Genomic DNA, 23,789 nt, shown 5'->3' with positions numbered 1-23,789 from the left:
ATTTTTTTTATTGAGTTAGGAATACCACATGCTTGAGAGTTTCATTAAGTATTTCTCTTGAACAAAATTGTGTGTTTATTTCAAGGGATTCAGTCTTCCAAGTACTTTACTGGCCAGTTCCTACAAAGATCCACTGAGTACCTGTCCCTCAACAGAATAAAGTAATTAAAAATTATAGGCAGATATCTGAAAATTGAAACTTATTTCAATTATTAATCATTATATCTCCTGTGCCTTTTACAAATCACTAATTCCATTATGTGCATGCTGTACCATGCCTTATGAGTTTGTCATTATTTTCAGCCACATGCAGGATTTTCAATCTTCTTAATGGACTTGTTTTTCCATGTCAATTTTTATCTAATATAGCTCATTTCAGAGGCATTAGTGATTAAATTTTCTCCAGTTTCTTGCTTTCTTTCTAATATTTTCTGCATCAGTTCTATTTATGCAAAGATTTCTTTAATTTAATGTAATCAAAATTAATCATTTTACTGCTTGTGATCCTCTTTTTCTTGTTTGGTCATAAACTCTTCCCTTATCCATAGATCTGACAGGTAATCCCCCCACCCCAATTCCCTAATTGCTTATGATATCACCCTTATGTCTAAATCATGTACTCATTTTGAGCTTTTATCGGTATATGGTGTGAGATATTAGTCTATGCCTAGTTTCTACCAGATTGCTTTCCAGTTCTCTCAGCAGTTTTTGTCCAGTAGTGAGTTCTAACCTCAAATCTTGAACTTTGGGGTTTATTAAAGACTTGATCACTGTGGTCCTTTACTTTTGTATATTGTGTACTTAATTTATTCCACTGATCAACTACTCCATTTCTTGGCCAATAGCAAAGTGCTTTTATGATTACTGATTTGTAATATAGTTTGAAATCTGGTACTGCTAGGCTGCTGTTTTGTATTGGTTCCCTTGGTGTGTTTGACATTTTTTTCTTCACTAAACCTCTCTGTATTTTATTGGTTATTTCATAAAATTGAGTGCTAGTTTTATTTATTAGTTCAATACTTTTTTTTAACTTCTATTTATTTCTCATTTCATTTTTAGGATTTCTATTTTGTTGTTTAATTCAGGATTTTTTATTTGTTCTTTTTCTAGTTTTTTTTTCTTTTTAGTTACCTGCCCAATTCATTGATCTGCTTTTTCTCTCTTTTATTGATATATGTGTTTAGAGATATAAGTTTTCCTCTAAGTACTGTTTTGACTGCATTCAACAAAATTTGGTATGTTATTTCATTGTTGTCATTTTCTTTAATGAAATTATTAATTGTTTCTATGATTTATTCTTTGACCCACTCACTCTTTAGAATTAATTTCCAAGTAATTTTTAATGTGTTTCCAAGGCCCTTTATTGAATATAATTTTTATTGCATTACAATCCCTAAAGGATAAATTTAATATTTCTGCTGTCCTTTATTTGTTTATGAGGTTTTCATACCCTAACATATGGTAATTTTTTTGTGATGGTGCAATGTACAGTTGAGAAAAAGGTATATTTTCTTTCTATTTCTATTCGATTTTCTCCAAAGATCTATCATGTCTAACTTTTCTAAAATTCTATTCTTCTCATTTACTTATTTCTTATTCATTTTATGTTTAGATTTATCTAGTTATAACAGGGATAAATTGAGGTATCCCACTAGTATACTTTTACTATTTCCTCCTATAATTCATTTAATTTTTCCTGTAAGAACTTGGATGCTATGTTGGTAATACATATGTTTAATATTGATATTACTTCATTGTCTATGGCACATTTAGCAAAATGTAGTTTCCTTGATTATTTTTTAAATTAGGTCTATTTTTGCTTTTGCTTTGTGTGAGATCATTACTGCTACCCCTGCCCCCCCATTTCCTTATTTTTTTAAACTTCAGTGAAAACACAACAGATTCTGATTCAGTCCCTTATTTTAACTGTGTGTCTCTGTTTCAAGTGTGTCTCTTTTAAACAACATATTCTTGGATTCTAGATTCTAATCTATTCTTCTATCAACCTCTTTTATATGGGTGAATTTGTCCAATTCATATTCAGAGTTATTATCACTGACTGTGTATTTTCCTCCATTTTTTGTTTTCTTCTGTTTCTCTCTCTCTCTCTCTCTCTCTCTCTCTCTATTACCCTGTCCCTCCTCAAAAGTTTATTTTGCTTTTGAGTACTCCATTCCTTAACCTATCCTCCCCCTTATCATCTCGATCCTTCCTTTTTGTCTTTTCCTCTCCTAGTTCCCTAAAACAGATTTCTATACTCAGTTGATTATGTGTGTGTGTATTCTTTCCTCTTTGAACCAATAGAGATGAGAGTGAGATTCAAGTGTTGCCTGACCCTGACTCCCCATTTTCCTAATTGTCCTAATGACAATAAAGTTCTTGGGGGTTATATGTATTATTTTACTATTTGAGAACATAAAGTTTGACCTTATTAAGTTCCTCATGATTTCTCACTCATGTTTACCTTTTTATTCCTCCCTTGAGTCTTGTGTTTGAATGTAAAATATTCTTAGCTCTGTTTTTTTCTTTAGAAATTCCTAGAAATACTCTATTTCATTAAATTTCACCCCTCCATCCTTTAGGATTATACTCAGTTTTGCTTGGTAGGTTGTTCTTGGTTATAATACTAGCTCCTTTGCTTTCTAAAATATCATATTCCTAATCTTGTTCTCATTTATCATGGTTGCTTCTAAAACTTTTGCAATCCTGCCTGTGGCTTCACAGTATTTGAATTGTTTCTTTATGGCTGCTTTCAATATTTTCTCTTTGACCCAGGAGCTCTGGAATTTAGTTATGCAATTCCCGGAGTTCTCATTTCATCTCCTCTCTTTAAGGAGGAGATTGGTGAATTCTTTCCATTTCTATTTTTCTTTCTGGTTCTAAGACATCTGGGAAATTTTTCTTTATAATTTCTTGAAATATGATGTTTAGTTTTGTTTATTATGGATTTCAGGTAGTGCAATAATTCTTAAATTATCTTTAGTTGATCTATTTTCTAGGTGATTTGGTTTTCTTATGAGATATTTTACTTTTTTCCCCATTTTTGGACTTTGTTTTATTGTTTCTTGATGTCTCATAGAGTTATTAGCTCCCTCTTTTACCATTTGGCCAATTCTACTTTTTAACGAGTTCTTTTCTTAAGTGTTTTTGTGCCACTTTTACAAAGCAGTTAATTATTATTTTAAAAACAATTTTCTTGTGTTACTTGTATTGTAAATAATTTTCCCCCAGTGTTTCCTCCTCTAATTTTTTAATTTTTTCTTTTTAAAAGATCTCTTGCATTAGTACTTCTAGGAATTCTTGTTGGTCTTGTGTCTAATCAGCATTTTTTCTTTGAAGCTTTATTATAGATGTTTTCTTTCCTTTTCTATTAATATATTTTGATTTATCAATAATCATTTATCAATAATGCTTTTGAGCTTAAAATTTTTCTCCCTTTTCCTCCTCACCAGCTTCCCCAAGATGGTGCACAATCTGATATAGGCTATACATCACATTGGTGATGTTGTAAGTAAAAATTAAAACCAATAGGAGGAACCATCAGAAAGAGGAAACAAAACTCAACAGAAGAGAAAAAAAATAGTAATTCAACTTCCATAGTTCTTTCTTTGGATGTGGATAGCATTTTCCATCACAAGGCCTCTGGAGATGTCTTAGGTCCTAGTATTGTCAGGAAGGGTTAAATTTATCCATATTAGTGATCACACAAAGTGACTGTTATTGTGTACAATGTTCTCTTGGTTCTGCTCACTTCACTCAGTATCAGACCATACAAGTCTTTCCAGGTTTTTCTGAAGTCAGCCTGTTCATCATTTCTTACAGCACAATAGCATTCCATCACATTCATATACCACAACTTGCTCAGCCATTCCCCAATTGATGGGCATCCTCTCAATTTCCAATTCTTTGCCACCACAAAAAGAGCTGCTATGAATATTTTTGTACATGTAGGTCCTTTTCCTGTTTGTGTGATCTCTTGGGATATAGCCCTGTTATAAGATGTTTTCACATTGTTTTCTTCTGAGTTTGTTTCTTGAACTTCTGTATCACTACAGTAGTCTTTTATGATCCAGTTCTCTTCTTGTGGTTTGTTCAATTTTCTAGCTTATTTCTTGAACTTGAATTTATTTTAGACCTTGGGGAAGGGAAGGGCAGCATCTCAAGTTTTAGGGCTTTCTTCCCTACTGTTTTCACAGGTAGTTCTGGGGTCCTGTAAGTTTTTGATGCCTCCAGCATGGTGTGATCTGGAGAGACTTGTGGTCTCTTTTCTCCTGGAGTGCACAGTGGTACTTAGCCAAGTAGGGACCCTGCTCTCTCATGATAACAACTTATCTCTTATCTGGAATCACAACCTGGAAATATGGTCTCTGCTACCTTGTGACAGCAAGCATTCCTCTATGCAATAGAACTGAGACTCTGGAATTTAAGACCCTGTTCCTTACAACCGTAAGTGTTCCTCTTCACCGTGGAAATGTGACCCCAAATAGCACCTAGTCCCGAGTCCAGTGCTAGCACAGGAGACTTTTGGAAACTTTTTTTTTTGATCAGATATTTAGTCCAATTGCTCAATTGCTGGGAACCTCCTTAGTTCTGAGGTCTTTGACATTACAAAAGAGCTTCTAGATTTTTGTATATATGAATCTTGTGCCTTTTCTTTGATTTTTCTCAAATATCACTAGGAATGATTCAGCAATGATACCTGCTAATGTTATTTGAATCCAAGAATACAGTTCTTTTGGGTAAGGGGCCTTGAATTTATTGAGGGCAGCTAAGGACCTCTTTAGTCTCTGCTTAGTTATGTGTGTAACAACACTCTATTAGTAATTTTTTTTGTTGTCAGTTTTGGTGTAAAAGCCCTTTTCTTTGCAGAAAAAAGAGAAACCAAACAATTATTTGTTAACTCAGGTCTCTCTCTGTCTCTCTGTCTCTGTCTCTGTCTCTCTCACTCTCTCTCCTTCCTTTCCTCTCTCTTTTCCTCCCTCCCTCTTTACCCTATCTCTCCTCAAAAGTCTGTTTTTCTTTTGGCCACTACTTCTCTTAAATCTCTGCTAATGTAGTCATCCCAGGGCTGTGCTGTGTTCCAGGGGCTTTCCATCTTCCAGGTGAAACAGACCTTTCCCATCCACTTCTTAAGTTGTCTTGGGCTACATAATTGTTTCACATGAGCTTTCCTTGGTTCTGTCACTCCAGACTAGATCTGAGGCATTATTTTAGAGTTGTTTGGAGAGAAATTTGGGAGAGTGCTGGTCTACTCCTCCATATTGGTTTCACCCCTCTGAATTTTCAATTAATTAAATTTAAGTCCATCTGAATGTAACATATACCTCATGCCATCTGAAGGCAATTCATGCTGAGTGTCTAAGAATCATAAGAGTTTATAATTAGATGTGGAATCTAATTTGTGGATTTCCATGTGGAATGTGTGATAATCTGCTGTTAGACAGTACTTTCTCAATGGTGGAAAAGTGAACTATTTGGAGGAGCTAAGTATTGAGATATTGTTAAGTGTGGGCTGATCATGAAAATATTTTCCTATGTACCACCATTCTAGTTCTTTTTCATACCATCTTACAATAAAAATTTAATGCAGTTTTGCTCTTAGTGACAATTTTCAGGAGTACTCAGTCCATATGAAAATATAATTTTCTTCTTTTTTTTAGCTAATGATTTTATTGGCCATATTAAACTACCCCCATGAAACCTTTTAGAATGCCTAGAAGTTCTTAGAATGATGTAGTAGAAAGTTAATAATAAAATGAATAAATTTAAGGGAAAAATGATTTTTCAAAACATTGAACTCAATACTTACATATATTCTTTTACTTCAGTAAAATTTCATGATATTGATCTGTATCTTCCCTTGTCTTGACATTAATTAATCATGTCACTGGGATGGTAGCATCCTTTTCATTGATTGAATAAGCCACAAAATCACAAAAGAGGCATCTTTAATAAAAATAGTCAACACAGCACATTTTATTAAATTTTGCTAATTTTCCTCCTTTCCCACCACTCTGTTTCCAGTTCCAGTACAGAAAAAAACAAAAAAATAGGGTTAAGATGATCAGAAAATTTCAGGCTTTAGTGTTCTTTAATCTTTTGGGGTATCAGAATAGAAAACAAATTACAAGTGTGCTTCATTTGTGGAACATGAATTTTCCAAACAAGACTGACTGTAAAATGAATAATTTAAAAAAAAAAACCATATTCCATTTTCCCTCTGATTGGAAGGAAAGTTGAAAAGTTTTTTTCCCTTTTTCTCATAAAAATTTTTTGGAATCCAAGATATCGCATATATCACACTTAAACATACAATGCATTTTTTTGAAAAAAAATCACATATTTAGAAGGAAAAGGGATAATATTTTGGTAAAAATTGATAATACTAAAATAAGTCATAAAGTACCAATATAAAAACAAATTATCATACTAAAACATCTTTGACTGGAGTTAGATCCACAGAAAAGAGGGATATATTCTATGAGATGCAAGATCCTTTAAATGTAGTCTATCATTTCAATTACCCTTACTACACATTAAAACACGTATTGTGTTGTCTCTATTTTAAAAATGAATTACAGACTGTAAAAAGATTGCCTAGGGCATATTCATCAGTGAGAAAATATGAAATAGAATCTCACTTTACCTTGATTCTTTAAAAAAACTATATTCACCAGTTTGGGTTTGGTTCCTAAGTTGATACATAGACCTCTAAGCTTGTACAGTTTACTAATGAATTTCACAGAGTTCTCTACTAGGTCCCCTTTCATCTTAATTTCAAATTAGAGAATAGATGGATTTCACAATGGCCTTTCATGTCTTGTGAGAAGCCCTTTTGGTCACCAGAACTTTCTGCAGAGCAGCCTTCATATCCTTGTTTCGGAGGCTGTAGATTAAGGGGTTCAAGAGTGGAGTAATAACTGAATAAAACAGTGTCACGACTTCCTGGAATTCTAATGGCTTCTCTGATCCTGGCTGCACATACATCGTCATAACAGAGACAAAGAATAAGATCACTACAGTCAGATGTGAAGCACATGTGGAGAAGGCTTTACGTTTGCCAGCAGCAGAGGGAATCCGCAGAACAGAAAGAATAACTAAGGCATAGGAGATGAGAATGAAGATAAAAGTACCAACTATAAAGATAATATTGAAAGTAGAGTAAATGATCTTTGTGGTGTGGGCTTTGGAACATGAAAGGGCCATCAATGGGACAGGATCACATATGAAGTGATGAATGATGTTTGAGCCACAATAAGACAACTGTGAGATGAGAGCAACTGGTATTATAAAGAGGATAAAGCCAACTGACCAGCCAAAGGCCACCAATCCAGTACAAAGGTGTGTAGTCATGATCATTGGGTAATGTAGTGGATGACAGATAGCAAGGTACCTATCAAATGCCATGATGCAAAGATAGAAGCCTTCATCACAGCCAAAAGAGAAGAAGAAATAAAATTGTATAAAGCAACCAACAAAGGTGATGGTCTTGGTTTCAGAAAAGAAATTGGCCAACATGTTGGGAACAGTTGTGGTGACATAGCAGATCTCCAGGAAGGAGAAATTCCCCAAGAGTATGTACATGGGAGTATGGAGGTGCTGATCCCAGCGCACAGCACAGACAATCGCTGCATTTCCCATTAATGTTAGCATATAGGTTACTGAGAATACCACAAAGTAGACCATCTGTAGCTCCCAACTAGAGAGAAAGCCCAAGAGGATGAAGTGACTAACAGAATTGACCATGTTTTCTGTATCAGAGATATTTCTTTTTTCAGAAGCCATGAAGATGATGCTAGGTATCAAAAAATAAATTAAATTGAGATTGCTGCTTTTTCCCTGAGAAACGTGAATTGCATTTTCATTTATTTTAATCAAATGGTAAGTGTTCTGATTTTTGCTGGAGAGGCAATGTTATGATGTCCCCTCTCTATTGAGAAGATACAGATGAATTCCTTTACCCTGTAAAGCAACACAATACTACAAAGCAAAAATACTACAGATCACAGTAGTGATCTGGGTTAGATTTTAGTTAACAAAGACAGTTGAACTCAAATTCAAGAATCCTTGTTTCTAGTCCTGGGTTTGCCAATACCTTCCTATTTGACTCTGGGTCTCTTGCCTCAACTGCTTCTATTTCCTTATCTTTAATATGGGTATGAGAGAAAGTGTGACATGATGGATAGGTGGATAAGCTTAGAGTCAAGAAGATCTGGATTTGAGTCCTTAGATTTAACATGTCTCTGGCACATATTGTCTGTGTAATTATGGGTAGGTCACTTAGACTATCAGTATCCTGGGTAATCCTTCAGTCTGCAGGTTGCAGAGCAGTTGCTATGTTGGTGGAGGGTGTGTCCTCACCAATTTCCCTGAACACTTTTTCCAGCATTGGCTGCACATTCTTTCATATCGCCTGACTCATTGGTAATGGTGGGGGAGTAGAAATACTATACTCTCCCCATTGTCACTTCTGCTCTCCCTTTACCATTATCACTCAATAACTACTTTGAGTTTGATTGAATCCACGTTTATCACCCAATCAAAATTCTGGGGTTGTTTGTTGTCTATCAGTCTCTAGGACACTCCTTCCTTGGTTCAGTGCCTGCTTCACAGTCTTTCTCTCCTCATCAATCCCTGCTCTAATACTAGGGACTTCAATTACTGATGCTTCCTCATAAACTCTAACCTCTCAATTCCTCAGCTTACTCATTTCCTATGAAAGATTCCTTCACTCCATATCAGCTGCAAACAAAGATGGTCATACCTTTGATCTTACCATCACCTAAAAGCATTCCACTTCAGTGTCCATAGACTCTGAAATTCTTTTATCTAATTGTTATCTGCTGTCCATCTCTTCCTCCTCCCTGAAACTCCAAATGCTGCTCTTCATCCTCCCTGTGAGCTTCAATCTCTCCACCCCTCAGTTTTTCCCTCTCAAACCCTCCCACCTGCACTGCCTATACTCTCTTTCCTTTAACTCTACAGTGACCTCTTCCACTAAGTCTCTTGACCCCCTTAGCCCATCAAAGATCTTGCCAAACTTTAGCCTCAGATTACTTCTACTATCTGCTGCCCTCAGTCCTCCTCACATGCTATTGAAAGAAGCCAGGGTTCAAAATCCCAAACTATGATGGCTTTATGGACTTGATCCACTATAAATTTATGTTACATAACCTCAACTGAGGCCTCACTGCAGCCAGACAATCCTTTAAAACCTCCTGAATTGATTCACTACCCCACACAGCAGAGTGTCTTTTGCAAACCTTTCCTTAAATCTCTCATAGCTCCTCCTCTTCTCACCCTCCCAGCTGAGTATTTCACTGAAGAAATTGAGGACATTCACCTAAAGCTTCCTCTTTTTTCTTCCTCTTCAACTCATATTTTACTACTAACTTCTTTACCCTTGTCTAACATGAAGGAGAACGTCTCTTTCACCTTGCCAAGCGCACTCTCTACATGTACAGTTGATGCCATTTTGTTTCTTCTCATCAGATTGACCCTGATATCATTTTCAATCTCTCACTTATCTTCAGTTTCATCCTGTCTACTGGTTGCTTCTGTGATGTCTGCTAATATGCCCATGTCTCCCCCATCCTCAAAAACCCTCACTTGTTTCACCAATCCTCACCAACTATCATCCCCTATCTCTCCTCCTTTATGCAGACAAACACCTTGAGAAGTCTATTTAAAATATGTACCTCCACTTCCTTTCTTCTTACTAGATGTTGATTCTCTGCAATATGGCATCTGACTTCATCATTCAACTGAAACTGTTCTCATCAAAGTTACCAATGATTTTGCAATAGCTAAATCTCATAGTCTTTTCTCAATCCTCATCATTTTTTGAACCTTTCTTCTGCCTTTGAAATTGCTCTTCACCCGTCTTGATGATCTTTTCCTTTTATAGTTTTATTTCACTACTCTTTCCTGATTCCTCTCCCACCTGTCTGACTTAGCTGGATCTTCATCCAGGTTATGCCAATTAATTGTAGGTGTTGTCTAGGGCTCTATCTTGAGCCATCTCCTCTTCCCCTCTAAACCATTTTGCTTCTTTATCTCAACAATATCCATAGCTTCAATTAACATGTTTTGTATAAATTATTCTCAGATCTAGCTGTTCAACCCTAACTTCTCTCTTGTCCTCCAGTGTTTCATCTCTAACTGCCTATTGGACATATTAAACTGGGTGTTTTGTAGACATCTTAAATTCCTCATGTCTAAAACTTAATTTATCTCCTCTCCCCCAAAAGTTCCTCTCTTCCTAATTTTCCTATTACTGTCAAAGATACCAGTATCCTCCAAGTTACTTAGGTTTACAACCTAGAAGTCAACACAAATCCTTGCTTTCATCCCCCATATAAAATCACTTGCCAAATCCTGTCATTTCTACCTTGCCCACATCTTTCATATACTCTATCTTCTCTCCTTTGACACTGCTACCACTCTAGTATTTGTCCTTGTCACCTCATGCCAAAACTACAGTTATACCTTCCACAACATGGGGATTAGGAGTGTGCTGCCCCAGAAATCTAGAAAATTGACCTAAAATTTTAGCTCCCCCCTTTGTTCTAGGGAAAAAGTCTGAATTATTATGGTATTAAAAGATAAACTATGTTGATATTATACAATACCATACATATATTTTATGCATTTCCAAGTTTCTAACTTCTTTGTGTTTTCTGCTAGCCTTTGCATGTCGTCTGCAGCTTCTGCAAAACTCCCAAAATATTCCCATTTAATTTTTTATACCAACCTGTGACATATCAAAACATGACTAGGAAAGTCACAATGTGGAAGGGATAACTGTATTATAATAGCCCACTGATTAGTCTCTGCCTCAAGTCTCTGTCAAATTGATTTCTTAAAACACAGATCTGATCATGTCATCCCTCTATTAAAAAAAGGGCTCCAGTGGTTCACTATTATCTCTAGGATCAAAGAGTTTTTAAGGTCGTTCATAACTTGGTCCCCTACTACTTTTCCGGTCTTCTTATACCCTACTCCCTTCTACATACTCTGTGATTCAGTGGCACTGGCCTCCTTTCTGTTCCTTATACATAACATTGCATTTTTCAATTCTAGCCATTTTCATTGGCTGGAATCACCTCCCTTATTGTCTCTCTCTCTTGGTTTCCCTCCAGTCTCGGCTAAAGTTTCACCTGTGGCAAAAAACCTTTTCTAGTCCTCCTTAATCTTCATGCTTTCCCTCTGAGATTTTCTCTAATTTATCTTGTATGTATTATATTTGCATATATCTTATATATATATAGCTGTTTCCATGCTGTCTCTTCCATTAGACTGTGAACTCCTTGAGATCAAGAACTATCAGGCAAAAGCTTTTCTTTGTATCCCTAGTGCTTGGCAGTGTCTGACACATAGTAGGCATTCAGTAAAAGCTCATTGCTTTAATTTTAATTTGACAGACTTCTGATCTGCATTGATAGAGAGGATTTCCTCACCAGGAATTCCTATTCCTAACTGGGAGATTATTAGGAGTTGTTTTTGATCAACCTGTTTTAATAAATCCTTAAAGAGACCACTTCTCCCCAACTTGTATTTGTAAGTCATTTGCTTTATCAGAATACAAAACAGAATTGCCTACAAGTAGTACAGTGAAAAGAGTACTGGGTCTGAAGTGAGAAGTACTGGGTTCAAAACTCATTATTTACACTTATTATGTGACCCTGGTCAAGTCACTTCATGTCAATGGTCCTCACTTTCTTCATTTGTAAAATGAAGGGTTGGACTAGATGGTCCCTGAGGTCCTTTCCAGCTCTGAATCTATGATCCTATGAACTCCCTCAGAATGAAACAGAGACATTTTGGAGGAGATGATATCAAATACGCAGCTCAACTGAAACATCTTCTCCTCAACTAATTGTTCTGCTATCCTAGACCTTGGCCAGGAATCTGAAAATTCTGTTCTTTTTCTTCCTATAATGTATGAAAGAGCTGTACTCCATCCAGGCTTCTGTACATGGATGTACTAACAAATGTTTAACAATAGTCTCTCCAGAGGAAAAAATGTAAGTACAACAAATTTTCAGGTTTTATCTGCCTTATTAACACTTTCTCCACCACTTTTTAAAGTATCAACAAAATCAACAAAACAATAAATCAAGCCCTGTTTTGAAGTGTTTTAGATTTCTGGTCCTGAGCCAGGGGAAGCCAGCTCCAGTCCACCCTAGGTAACCCCCAGGGACTTCTCTCAGGGGGCCTTATAGAGACAACTTTGTATAGTCTATCCACCTGTCTTCCCTTAAGGGATCTTTCTCTAACCCTTGATCATAGGCTAGACTCCTTTTGTTTTTAAATGATTAGCATACTCCAACCCCTTTTAATCCTTTTCTATTCCAATTATTCTGAACTTTAGTCTACCAATGCACAGATTTTTTGCCCTATTACCAACTGATCAATTCCTTGTTACCATCCTTCTCAATGTTCTCCTCATTGTCCTGGTCTAGATCTGCCTGCTCCTTCCAATGTTCCCTATGGAATACGTGTCCTATAATTAACAAACTATTTTTTATGTTAAACCTCTTCCTCTCTTACTCCTTAAATTATTTGCTTCTCACTGATATGGGGTTCTCTGCTGATGACACTACTTCTCTCATTATTCTTTCCAGTGCACATTACACCTTTTTTAATGATCTCTTACTTACTGACTATTGTGGACATGTAAAAATACTCTTTGTTTTTCAAGTCACTTGCAGCCTCTCCCTCTCTAACCATCATTCAGCAATCTTTCCATTGAGGTTCACACTATCTAAATTTATCATGCAATCCAGATCCCAATGACTGTTACCTGCAGCTCCTAGCACATTCATTCCTAAATGAATTCAGTGTCTGGCTCATAGTCTTTCTACCCATGAGAATTCCTGCCTTCACATTAATGGACTCCAATATGCCTATTGATGTTTCCTTAAACCTTAACTCTCAAATTTCTCAAACTACTGATTTCCATGACCTACCCCTATACTCTATCTTGGCTATCCATAGAGATGGTTATACCACTGATCTTGCTATCACTCTGAAGTGTTCCATTTCCATGTTCCTGAACTCTAAAAGTCTTTTATAAATCATCATCTTTTATCATTCTATCTTTCTCTATTCACTATTCCCAACTCTCTCTTCTTCTTCCTCATCATCCCCGTTACTCCATCTACTCTTCAATTCTTTTCTAGGCTATCACCCCCGAACTGACTAAATGTTCCTCTTTTCTTTTTCTCTCAACCTTTGTTAAACCAGTTCCAACTCTAGATTATTTTATACTGTAGAATCCCATAATCCCTACTCCCATTATTTGTCATACCAAATCCTATCCCTGAACTACTTTCTGGAATCTCCCTCTTTTTCTCTTATTCACATGATATTGAATAAAGCTGGAAAAAATCCAAAATACTTTCAATACAAATTTATATTATCTAGTCTACATTGGACCCTCAATGCAGCAATGCAATCATTTTACTCCTCCCTAATTGATTTATGACCCCACTTTCCACAGAAGTTATTTTTTTCCTTAAGCTTTACTCTACCCTCTCAGTTAAGGACCTCAATTTGGAGAGATATTTGTCTAGTTCACAGGACAATAGAAAACCAGCATGGCACACTGGTGGGCAACCTTCAGCCTCAAGGCCACATGTGGCCCTTTAGGTTCTCAAGTGTGGTCCTTTGACTGAATCCACAGTTTGGCCTCGAGGCTGTAGGTTCCTCACCCCTGGATAGGGGAATAGAGTATTAGACTTGGAGTGCAGAAGACCTTAGTTCAAATCTTGTCTCAAATATGCATTAGCAATGGGCAAATTATTTAACTTTCCTCAGCTTCAGTTTCCTCATCTATAAAATAAGGATAATAATATCTCTTGACTTTACCTCACATGATTGCTGTGAGGATTCAAATAAGATATTATCTTCAATGTGCTTTATAAGCTTTAGAGTGCTATATTAATGATAGTTCTCACATTCATGGTTGAGTAGAAAGTAGTGGATAGAAAGGTAATAATCACCTGGGTGATTCTTTAAATGTGACTTGAGACTGATTCTGCTGCTAACTAGCTGTATAACATTGGACAAGTTAATTGACCTTTCTGGGCCTCAGGTTCATGAATAAGAAGAGAAATTTGAGGCTAGATAATCTTCAAGATCTTCCCAACTCTAACATTCTCTGTTTCTAGGAACACTTACACATTTAGAATTAGGAACAAAGTTCCACAGAGTAAAGAAAATAGGGATAGCCTGCTATATACATGGTCTATTAAGTGTCCAGCAATGTAGTAAAGAGATGTCTGAGGTTCTTCAGATAACACATAAGTACTTTTCTGACAGCTTTTTTTCCCAGAAACATTCATAGATTTGGCTGGATTACATAAAAACAAAAAACAAAAAACTGGGATTCAGTTAGTGTGTACTTAACATGATGTGAGGTAATATAATGAGAGCTAAAAACTTCATAGTTCCTTTTAGACTCCAATTAATGGTGTTACTTTTGTGGGCTATATTGTCCCTTTTTCAAGTTTTTCCATTTTGTTTTTGGTTAGGATCTATGATTGCACTGGTATAGGAAATCCCCTCCACCAACATATATCCATAGCTGTTCTCTAAATTGTTTCTTTGGGGGTTGTTTGGAATAAAGAGAAATCAAGTAACTTGGCCTGGGTCACACAACTAACACACATCAGAGGTAGGGCCTGAAATCACATTACAGCATCATTTCAAGTCAATATTACCAAGTATTCATACTTACCCTGGTGGGAGTTTCTTTTCCAATGTGTCCTGTGGTAGTCAGCTGCCCAGAGTAATATCTCTAAGTACAGCTAGAGTATAAATATATACTGAATGTCGTTTAACATTTAAGTATGCACATGAAGCCTGGGACATGGACATTATTCTCCTACATCAACAATCATTGTGGCAATATTTTTCTAATGTTTTGTGAATTTTTACCTGAAATTCTCAAATTGCTTAACAAATAATGCTTAACAGTCCCTTAATAAACAATCCTTATTTGAAGTGATGAATAAGATAGGGGACTAGGAAATGATTCCCTAAGGTTCCTAACAGGTTTCTGGAAATGAGAAGAAAATCCTGCTTATACTGCCTTGCCAATTTTTTTCTTCAGTCTTCGCAGAAGCAAGAAGAGAGCACAGATGGAGCTGACCATTGGACGCATTCTGGCCCCAGACAAAGTTCTTATTGCAAGTGGTTATAGCATGCTTTGGTTTAATTCTTTGGTTCTTTCCTGAAGAGATTAGTCAAAGCAAGGAAGTAAAATATTGCTCTAGGGGGTGATGGGTATGAAAGAAGGATGGGATCAGTAGCTTTGTAACCTGCCATGGGTTATACACCATGAATCTGGAAGGAATCTTACTCCTTAGCTTGAGTGTTCACTGACAGTTGTGAAAGCTCAGATAAAGGCCCAATGGGTATTTATTTTCTCCCTTAGCCTTCTGAGGTTTGGGACTCTCCCCTTGAGCATTATGTGACTTGTTTACTCAACATCCTTAATTTCCCTTATTTAGCATGAAATCTCAAGTCTCGCTATTTCCAGAGGTCTCATTCAATTGCTGGAGCTTTGCCTCTCTCCTTCTCAATCCTCATTCCAGGCTTTTCACAATCTTGCTGGGGAATAATTAAAAATTGATGAAGGTAGTAAAAAAGATTAAAATAATTAAAATCTTTGTTGGTGGATTCCATAGTCTTATTTTTTTCCCTAAGAAATTCAAGGAAATTCAACAATTATTTGTGAAATACCTGCTATATGCTGGATGTTACAAAAGAAAAAAACACAAATCACTAGACCTTAGGGATTATCTAATCCAGTCCCCTCCCCTCCTCTTTTTTTTAACTAAAACTCCAATTTCAATCATATAGAGTACTCCCAGTGAGGAAACTCCCTCTTACAATGTAGATTGGCATTTCTTTTGCAGTTTATGTTCTTACGTGCTGAGGACACTGCTCAGGCTAATTGATTACTAAAATGACTTGGATGATATATGAAGCAACAACTCTCTTTCTTCCAATGAGATGGCGAACCACCAAACCTTATCCTATGCCCTGCCACTGACTCTTAAGGTCTTTGGAGCCTTACTATCTGCAATGACTCTTTGCCTTTTAGTACTCTTACCACTATCATCTAATCTACTTACGTAACTTAAAGATCTTTGGACCTTGACATTCACCCCACTGCAATAACTTTAGGTCTTTCCTAAATACTCTGAGGCTTTCCACATGATCTGTGACTGGATCTTTTTTTTTAATGTGTTGTCTACCCCAATTATAAACTCCTTAAAATCAGGTATTATTTTTCTACGTATATCCCTAGTATTCAGCATACTGCTTACAAATAATGTGTTTAATAAATGCTTTTCATTCATTCATTCAATGGGAGGTTATTTGACTTGTTTAGGATTACTCAAGTAGTGTTCATCAGAAATAGTGCTGGAAGCAGGTCTTCTTGTCTCTGCTTCTATCCTAATTATCCCATTCTGACTTCTTTTTTACAGAAAAGGAAATTAAAGCCCAAATAAGCTCAATGACTTGTCTAATGTCACAAGAGTAGTATATAGCAGTCCACTATGTGAAACTAGGTCATCTGATGCAAAACCAGTGGAGGTTCTACCATATTGTCCCATCTGTTATTCACTCCCACACAATTTTTGTCTCCATTGACATTAAACTCTATGAGGGGTGGGAAGGCTATAGCATGTATGTAAATGAACAAGATGTGAGAAAGAATGTCAGAGGCAAAGGCATTCCAGGCAAGGTGCTATGAGAAATTTGTGGAGATGTCACTTTATCCTGAGAATTCAATAGAATGTGTTAGGAAGGAGAGCATCCAAGATGAGTCTCAAAAGAAAGCAAACACTTCAGTTGAGAGAGATCAGATAAGGTATTCCATTTTCAATAGGAGTGTAGAATTTGTACCTATCAGGAACTGCAGGGATAGGTAAAAATAGAACTTTTCCCATTCAATAACCTTGTCCAAGTAGTAAATATTTTCTTCTAACCAGTTATACCACACAGCAGTTTTTTTTCCAACCAGCCTTTCTGTGCAGCTAAAGGAGAAAGTCTGAATATGAAAGAAGTGTGAGGGGAAGAGAGAGATCCTTTGGAAAGAAGAAAGATAGGAGGGGCAAAGAACTTGGGGATTTGGGGGGATGGCAAGCAGACTTTAATTTTTTCTGGGTGCCAGAGCTACTATTATAATTGGTTGCTGAAAACTACTTTAGAGCATGGTAACAGCAACTCCTCTTTGTGTGAGCTTGGGCAAGTGATATCCTTTCTTTGGGCCTCACTTTACCCATCTATATAATAAGTCAGTAGAACTACATAATTTTTAAGGCCTCATCTATTTTTAATGACTCATATTTCTGTCTACTGAAATATACTATTCTTCTGTGGCCTGAGTTCACTGCTACATGGTTAAGCAACTAATTGGTGTGGGGAAATTGCCTTCACTGCATGGTATAGGGAGGGTATTTTTATACGGGGAAGATTCCTTAAACAACCTATATTGCTGGTGCTGTGGGTCACCAGGAACTATCGAAGGGTTCTTGCAGAATATGCTGCTGAAGCATGGGTTCTTAACCTTTTTGTCTGCCATAGACTCATTTTGCAGTCTGGTGAAGCCTTCTTCAGAAGACTTCTTCTCAGAATAATGTTTGAAAATGCATAAAATAAAAGTACATAGGATTATAAAATAAACCAATCATATTAAAATTCAGTTATTTAAAATGTTTTAAAAATACAATCCTGGGATAAGAACCCCTTTAGTAACTGAAGGGTCCTTCCAAAATTTGCTACTTTTCAGTTGCCTCCTCAGTCAGGGACTCTTTCCCTTTCAGTCAAACAAGCAATCTGTAGTTCTTCATTTTCAGCCCTGGTATTGCTGTAGTTGTTCCCTCTATCAAATCATAGAAAATGCTACTTCACCTGCTTTCCCCAAATAACAGATTAATAGAATAATTATATTATTTATTACTATAGAATTATTATTATTCATCATTCATATTAGTTCAATTATCACAATACATTATAATTAAATAATTAATATGCCTGGAATATAGTAGATGCTTAATAAATGCTTGTTAATTGATTGATTATTGGAGATAACTTCAATTCTATGATATTACAGATTTGTTTGAGTATTGGGATTCCTCTGCTTGTTTTCAGCATCTACAAACTTAGGTTAATTTCTGACATAATCCATATGAAGAATAGGATATGTATTTTCAAAAAAAAGAAAAGAGATATTTAGTGCACTTCAAAACACTTGCAGAGTTCTACAATTGAGTATTAGGGAAAATGCAAATATTTCTCTTATTTAATTCTCTATATATTTTAGAAATGAGGCCCTTATCAGAGAGACTGGTTTTAAAAATTCTTTCCCAATTTTCCACCTTTCTTCTAATCTTAATTGCATTGGTTTTGATTGTACAAAAACTTTTCAATTTAATGTAATCAAAATTATCCATTTTGTTTTTTGTAATGTTCTCTATCTCTTGTTTGGTCATGAATTCTTCTGTTCTCCATAGATCTGATGGGTAAACTATTCCTTGCTCTCCCAGTTTGCTTATAGTATCAACCTTTATATCCAAATCATGAACCCATTTTAACTTTATTTTGGTATATGGTGTGAGATTTTGGTCTATGCCTAGTTTGTGCCATACTCTTTTCCATTTTTCCCAGCAGTTTTTTTTCAAAGAGTGGGTTCTTATCCCAGAAGCTGGAGTCTTTGGGTTTATCAAATAACAGATTACTATGGTCATTGACTACTGTCAATGTATATTTGTATATTTAACCTATTCCACTAATCCACCACTCTATTTCTTAGCCAGTACTAAGTAGTTTTGATGATTGCTGCTTTATTATACAATTTAAAATCTGGAATGGCTAGGCCACCTTCCCCTGCATTTCTTTTCATTAGTTCCCTTGATATTCTGGACCTTTTATTTTTCCAAATGAATCTTGTTATTATTTTTTCTAACTCTATAAAATAATTTTTGGTAGTTTGATTGATATGGCATTGAATAAGTAAATTAGCTTAGGTAGAATTGTCATTTTTATTATATTAGCTCAGTCTACCAGTGAGCAATTGATGTTTTTCCAATTATTTAGATCACACTTTATTTGTGTGAAAAGTGTTTTGTAATTGTGTTCATAGAGTTCCTGGGTTTGTTTTGGGAGGTAGACTCCTAAATATTCTATAATGTTTACAGTAAGTTTAAATGGAATTTATCTTTCTTTCTCTTGCTGTTGGGCTTTGTTGGTAATCTACAGAAATTCCAATGATTTATATGGGTTTATTTTATAGCCTGCAACTTTGCTGAAGTTGTTTATTACTTCAAGTAGTTTTTTTACTTGATTCTCTAGCATTCTCTAAGTATATCATCTTGTCATCTGCAAAGAGTGATAGCTTTGTTTCTTCTTTGCCTATTCTAATACCTTCAATTTCTTTTTCTTCTCTTACTGTTAAATAAAGTTAACATTTCTAGTAGGATATTGAACAACAGTGGTGATAATGGACATCCTTGTTTCATCCCTGATGTTATTGGAAATGCTTCTAGCTTGTCCCCATTACATATTATGCTTGTTGAAGGTTTTAGTTAGATGCTATCTATTATTTTAAGGAAGACTCCATTTATACCTATGCTTTCTAGTGTTTTTAATAGGAATGGGTGTTGTATTTTGTCAAAAGCTTTTTCCGTATCTATTGAGATGATCATGTGGTTTCTGTTAGTTTTGGTGTTGATATGCTGAATTATGCTGATAGCTTTCCTAATACTGAACAAGCCCTTCATTCCTGGTATAAATTCTACTTGGTCACAGTGTATTATTCTTGTGATAAGTTCTTGTAATCTATTTGTTAATATTTTGCTTAAAATTTTTGTGTCTATATACATTAGAGAAATTGTTCTATAATTTTCTTTCTCTGTTTTGACTCTTCCTGGTTTAGGTATCAGCACCATATTTGTATCATAAAAAGAATTTGGTAAGACTCCTTCTTCACCTATTTTCCCAAATGGTCTATATACTATTGGAATTAATTGTTCTTTAAATGTTGGATAGAATTCACAAGTAAATCCATCTGGCCCTGGAGATTTTTTCCTAGGGAGTTCATCAATGGCTTATTCAATTTTTTTTTTCTGAGATGGGGTTATGTAAGTATTTTACTTCCTCTTCTGTTAATATGGGCAATTTATATTTTTGTAAAAATGTATCCATTTTACTAAGATTGTCAAATTTGTTGGCATATAGCTGGGCAAAATAGTTCTTAATTATTGTTTTAATTTCCTCTTCTTTGGTGGTAGCTTCACCCTTTTCATTCTTGATACTATTAATTTGGTTTTCTTCTTTCTTTTTTTAAATTAAATTAACCAAATTTTTATGTATTTTATTGTTTTTTTTTATAAAACCAGCTCTTAGTTTTTTTTATTAGCTCAATAGTTTTCTTAATTTCAATTTTATTAATTTTTCCTTTGGTTTTAAACATGAGCACTTATTAGAGAAGTGCTATCAAAACAGACAACCTCAGAAAACTTTATTCCTCTCCTCAAAGATTACACATGCTAACATTTTAGCTACATAGAGGTTCACTGGTTTATTTCTTGGCAAAATGTTCAAAAGAACTATCAAACTTAAAGATGCATTTATTTTTCTTTTGCAAAAAAGTGTCCCAAATTAACTGACTTTTTCAGTGATGACAAGTAGCTACCAATAATATGCTACCTAGTCGATACTATAAAACAAAAATTTAATCTATGCATTGATAGCAAATGTGACATTAAAAAAATTACTACTATTTTCTATTTTTACTCATTTGCTATTATGTTTCTCCTCCAGAAGCCTGGACTAGAAAAAAGACTAGAAAACTATAAGACTAGAAAGGAAAAAAAAGAGGAGTTCAACAAAAGCAATTAGCATATTAATCAAATCTCAAAGTATATGTAATGTTCCATATTCTTAGTTAACCACCTCTTTAAAGAAAGAAGGAATGCATATTGTTATATCTCTTCTTGAACATCAAGGATTGTTTAATACATTGTTGTTTCAAATTTGTTGTTGCTGTTTTTCCCTTCTATTTTTATTGTTGCACTTATTGTGTATATTGTTTCTGTGGTTGTGCTCACTTCATTTCATAGATATAGTTCTCCAATGTCTTCTCATATTCTTCATGTTCATTGTTTCCTATAGCATAGTATTATTCTATCAAATTCATGTACCACAACTTCTTTAGACAATGTCCCATTATTGGATACCTGCTTTGTTTTCAGTTCTTTGCTACCACAAAAAGTAATAATATAAATGTTTTGATGCATATTGGACCTTCCTTTCTATCTTGACCTTCTTAGGGTATATATCCAGCAGTTAATTTTGTGGTAAAATGATATGGACATTTTTAGGTACTGTCAACATAACTCCAAATTGCCTTCTAGAATGAAGATACTAATCAATAGCTTCACCAATAGAATTAATGTACCTGTATTTCATCAATCCCTCCAACATTAATGGCTGCCACAATTTCTCATTTTTCCATTTCACTGACTGTGAAGTAAAGTCATTTTGAATTTAATTTTTTACATTATTAGTGATTTTGAGTAAATGTTCATATAGCCTTTAAATAGCTTGCAATTCTTTTTTTTAGATACCTGAAGCATAAATCACTTCTATATTGTTTTGGACATTTGGACTTTCATCTTCTCCTTAACCACTTTTAGTAACAGGGGAATTATTATTTCACTGGGCAACCAATTTCAATTTCAATTGTTTGAAAATTGTTACCTATAATAAACTAAAATCTGCATCCTTTTAATTTCTGCTCATTGCTCCTAATTATTTCCTTCTGGACTCACACAGAGGAAATTCTAATTCCTCTTTCCATGATAACTATAAGATATTTCAAAATACTATCACTCCCAACCCTTCTTAGTCTTCTTTATCCAGGCTCCATATCCTCAGTTCCTTCAACAATTTCTGACATAATAGCTATGAGTCCCTTCTAAATCTTTGTTGACCACCTTTGCAAAAGTTCTAGCTTGTCAGTGTTCCATATGAAATTTGGCAGACAGAACTTAATAGAATATGCACCAGATGTGGAGGCCAGTTCAGATTCCAGTAGGATAATACTTTTTTATTTCATTAATATTGGTAACATGAGCAGAAATGGAGGCGCTGGTTTGGGAGATGAAGGTTATAAGTTTGTTTTCTTTCACATATATTGGCCAAGTTTCATACTTCTAAGGACTTTCTTTAGGGCTTTCTTTATTTCTTTATTCCTGAGACTATAGATCAATGGGTTGAAAAGTGGAGTCAGCACAGAGTAGAAGAGAGTTACAATCTTCTGTATCCCAACTGGATTTCCAGATGTTGGACTCACATACATTACCATGATGGATCCATAAAACAGTGACACCACTGCCAAATGGGAGCCACATGTGGAGAATGCCTTATGCCAACCTGCTGCTGAGGGGACCTTCAGCACAGCTTTAAGTACCATTGTATATGAACTAGTAATGAAAAGAAAGGTAGAGAAAATGAGGACTGAGTTAAAGACAGCACACATGATTTCAGTGGCAGGTGCTGGAATACAGGACAGCCCAATAAAGGGTCCTGGGTCACAAATAAAGTGATCAATTGTATTGCCATCACAAAAAGGCAGCTGAGAGATGAGGTAAACTGGGAGGAGGTAACAGAAAAAACCACATGCCCAGCAACAGACAACCATTTTTATGCATTTTTGTAGAGTCACTATGGTGGAGTAGTGTAAGGGTCGGCAGATAGCATGGTACCAATTATAGGCCGTGGCTGACAAGAAAAAGGTTTCTGTAGTACCCATTGAAAAGAAGAAATAGAACTGGAGGAAGCAGCCAGTGAAGGAGATGATTTTATTCTCAGAGAGAAAGTTGACCAACATATTGGGGACTGTGGAGGTGACATACCAGATCTCTAGGAAGGAGAAGTTGGCCAATAGGACGTACATTGGGGTATGGAGCCGTTGGTCCAAATTTATAGCACAGATGATAGACATGTTCCCAAGCAGTGTCAGGATGTATGTCACAGAGAATAAGGAGAAAAGGAAGATCTGGATTTTCCAGGAGCCTGGGAAGCCCAGTAGGATAAATTCACTCACAGAGCCAGAGTGATTATTCCTTTCTGAGTTTTTCATTTTTTTCCAAATCTGAAAAGAGAATACATTTCTGTTTTAGAAATGACCTTACATATCAAGATGTAAGTATGTGCCATGAATTATAATTCAGTATACAATCAGTAGCAAAGTGGCAAGATCAAGGAAGGGATAATATGTAGGAAGTTCTACTTCCTAAAGTAATATAGTAGGAGAAAGCAAAGGATCTGTAATGGTATGTATGCTCCAAAATTGTTCATTATCATCATCATCATCACCACCACCACTATCACCATCACCACCAAGATCACTGTAATCATTATCAATCATCTATTAAACACTTGTTTTGGTGGAGTGTTGTGATGGGTACTATATGACAAGAATAAACAGATATTTCCTTGCCCTCAAGAGGCTTACAATCTAAATCAGATAACATAAACTAGAAGTTGATCTATAAAAAAATCACGCACAGTCAGAACATCAAATGAGTACAATGGTTAAATTATTTGTTCAACAATAGAGTGAGAATATTGTTTAGTACTACTGCTTATACAAATAGCATACATGACCTTTGCCAGAAAGAGAGTAATGAGATAGAAAGTCAAAGTGATCTTAATTAATGAATACATCCCACTGTCTCCAGGTAAGACTAATTTGTAACATATAG

At 35.4% G+C, this 23,789-nt stretch overlaps 2 protein-coding genes across 2 annotated transcripts; both read right to left on the bottom strand.

Annotated features, from left to right (window-relative positions):
- Positions 1-1,240: 1,240 nt before the first annotated feature.
- Positions 1,241-7,761, bottom strand: LOC114028407 (olfactory receptor 11G2-like). Its single transcript, XM_027842646.1, has 2 exons — positions 6,844-7,761; positions 1,241-1,261 (listed from the first exon to the last, which is right to left on the bottom strand). The coding sequence occupies exons 1-2, from the start codon at positions 7,744-7,746 to the stop codon at positions 1,241-1,243; spliced, it is 924 nt and encodes a 307-aa protein (XP_027698447.1). The 5' UTR covers positions 7,747-7,761.
- Positions 7,762-22,207: 14,446 nt separating this feature from the next.
- LOC114028398 (olfactory receptor 11H6-like) lies at positions 22,208-23,164 on the bottom strand. Its single transcript, XM_027842638.1, has one exon. It carries the CDS (start codon positions 23,162-23,164, stop codon positions 22,208-22,210), a length of 957 nt encoding a protein of 318 aa, XP_027698439.1.
- Positions 23,165-23,789: the final 625 nt, after the last annotated feature.

Source organism: Vombatus ursinus, unplaced genomic scaffold (genome assembly GCF_900497805.2).
Source record: "Vombatus ursinus unplaced genomic scaffold, bare-nosed wombat genome assembly UNPS02014880.1, whole genome shotgun sequence".
In the NCBI taxonomy this organism is placed as follows: domain Eukaryota; kingdom Metazoa; phylum Chordata; class Mammalia; order Diprotodontia; family Vombatidae; genus Vombatus; species Vombatus ursinus.
This window is presented reverse-complemented; position numbering and strand designations above follow the sequence as displayed.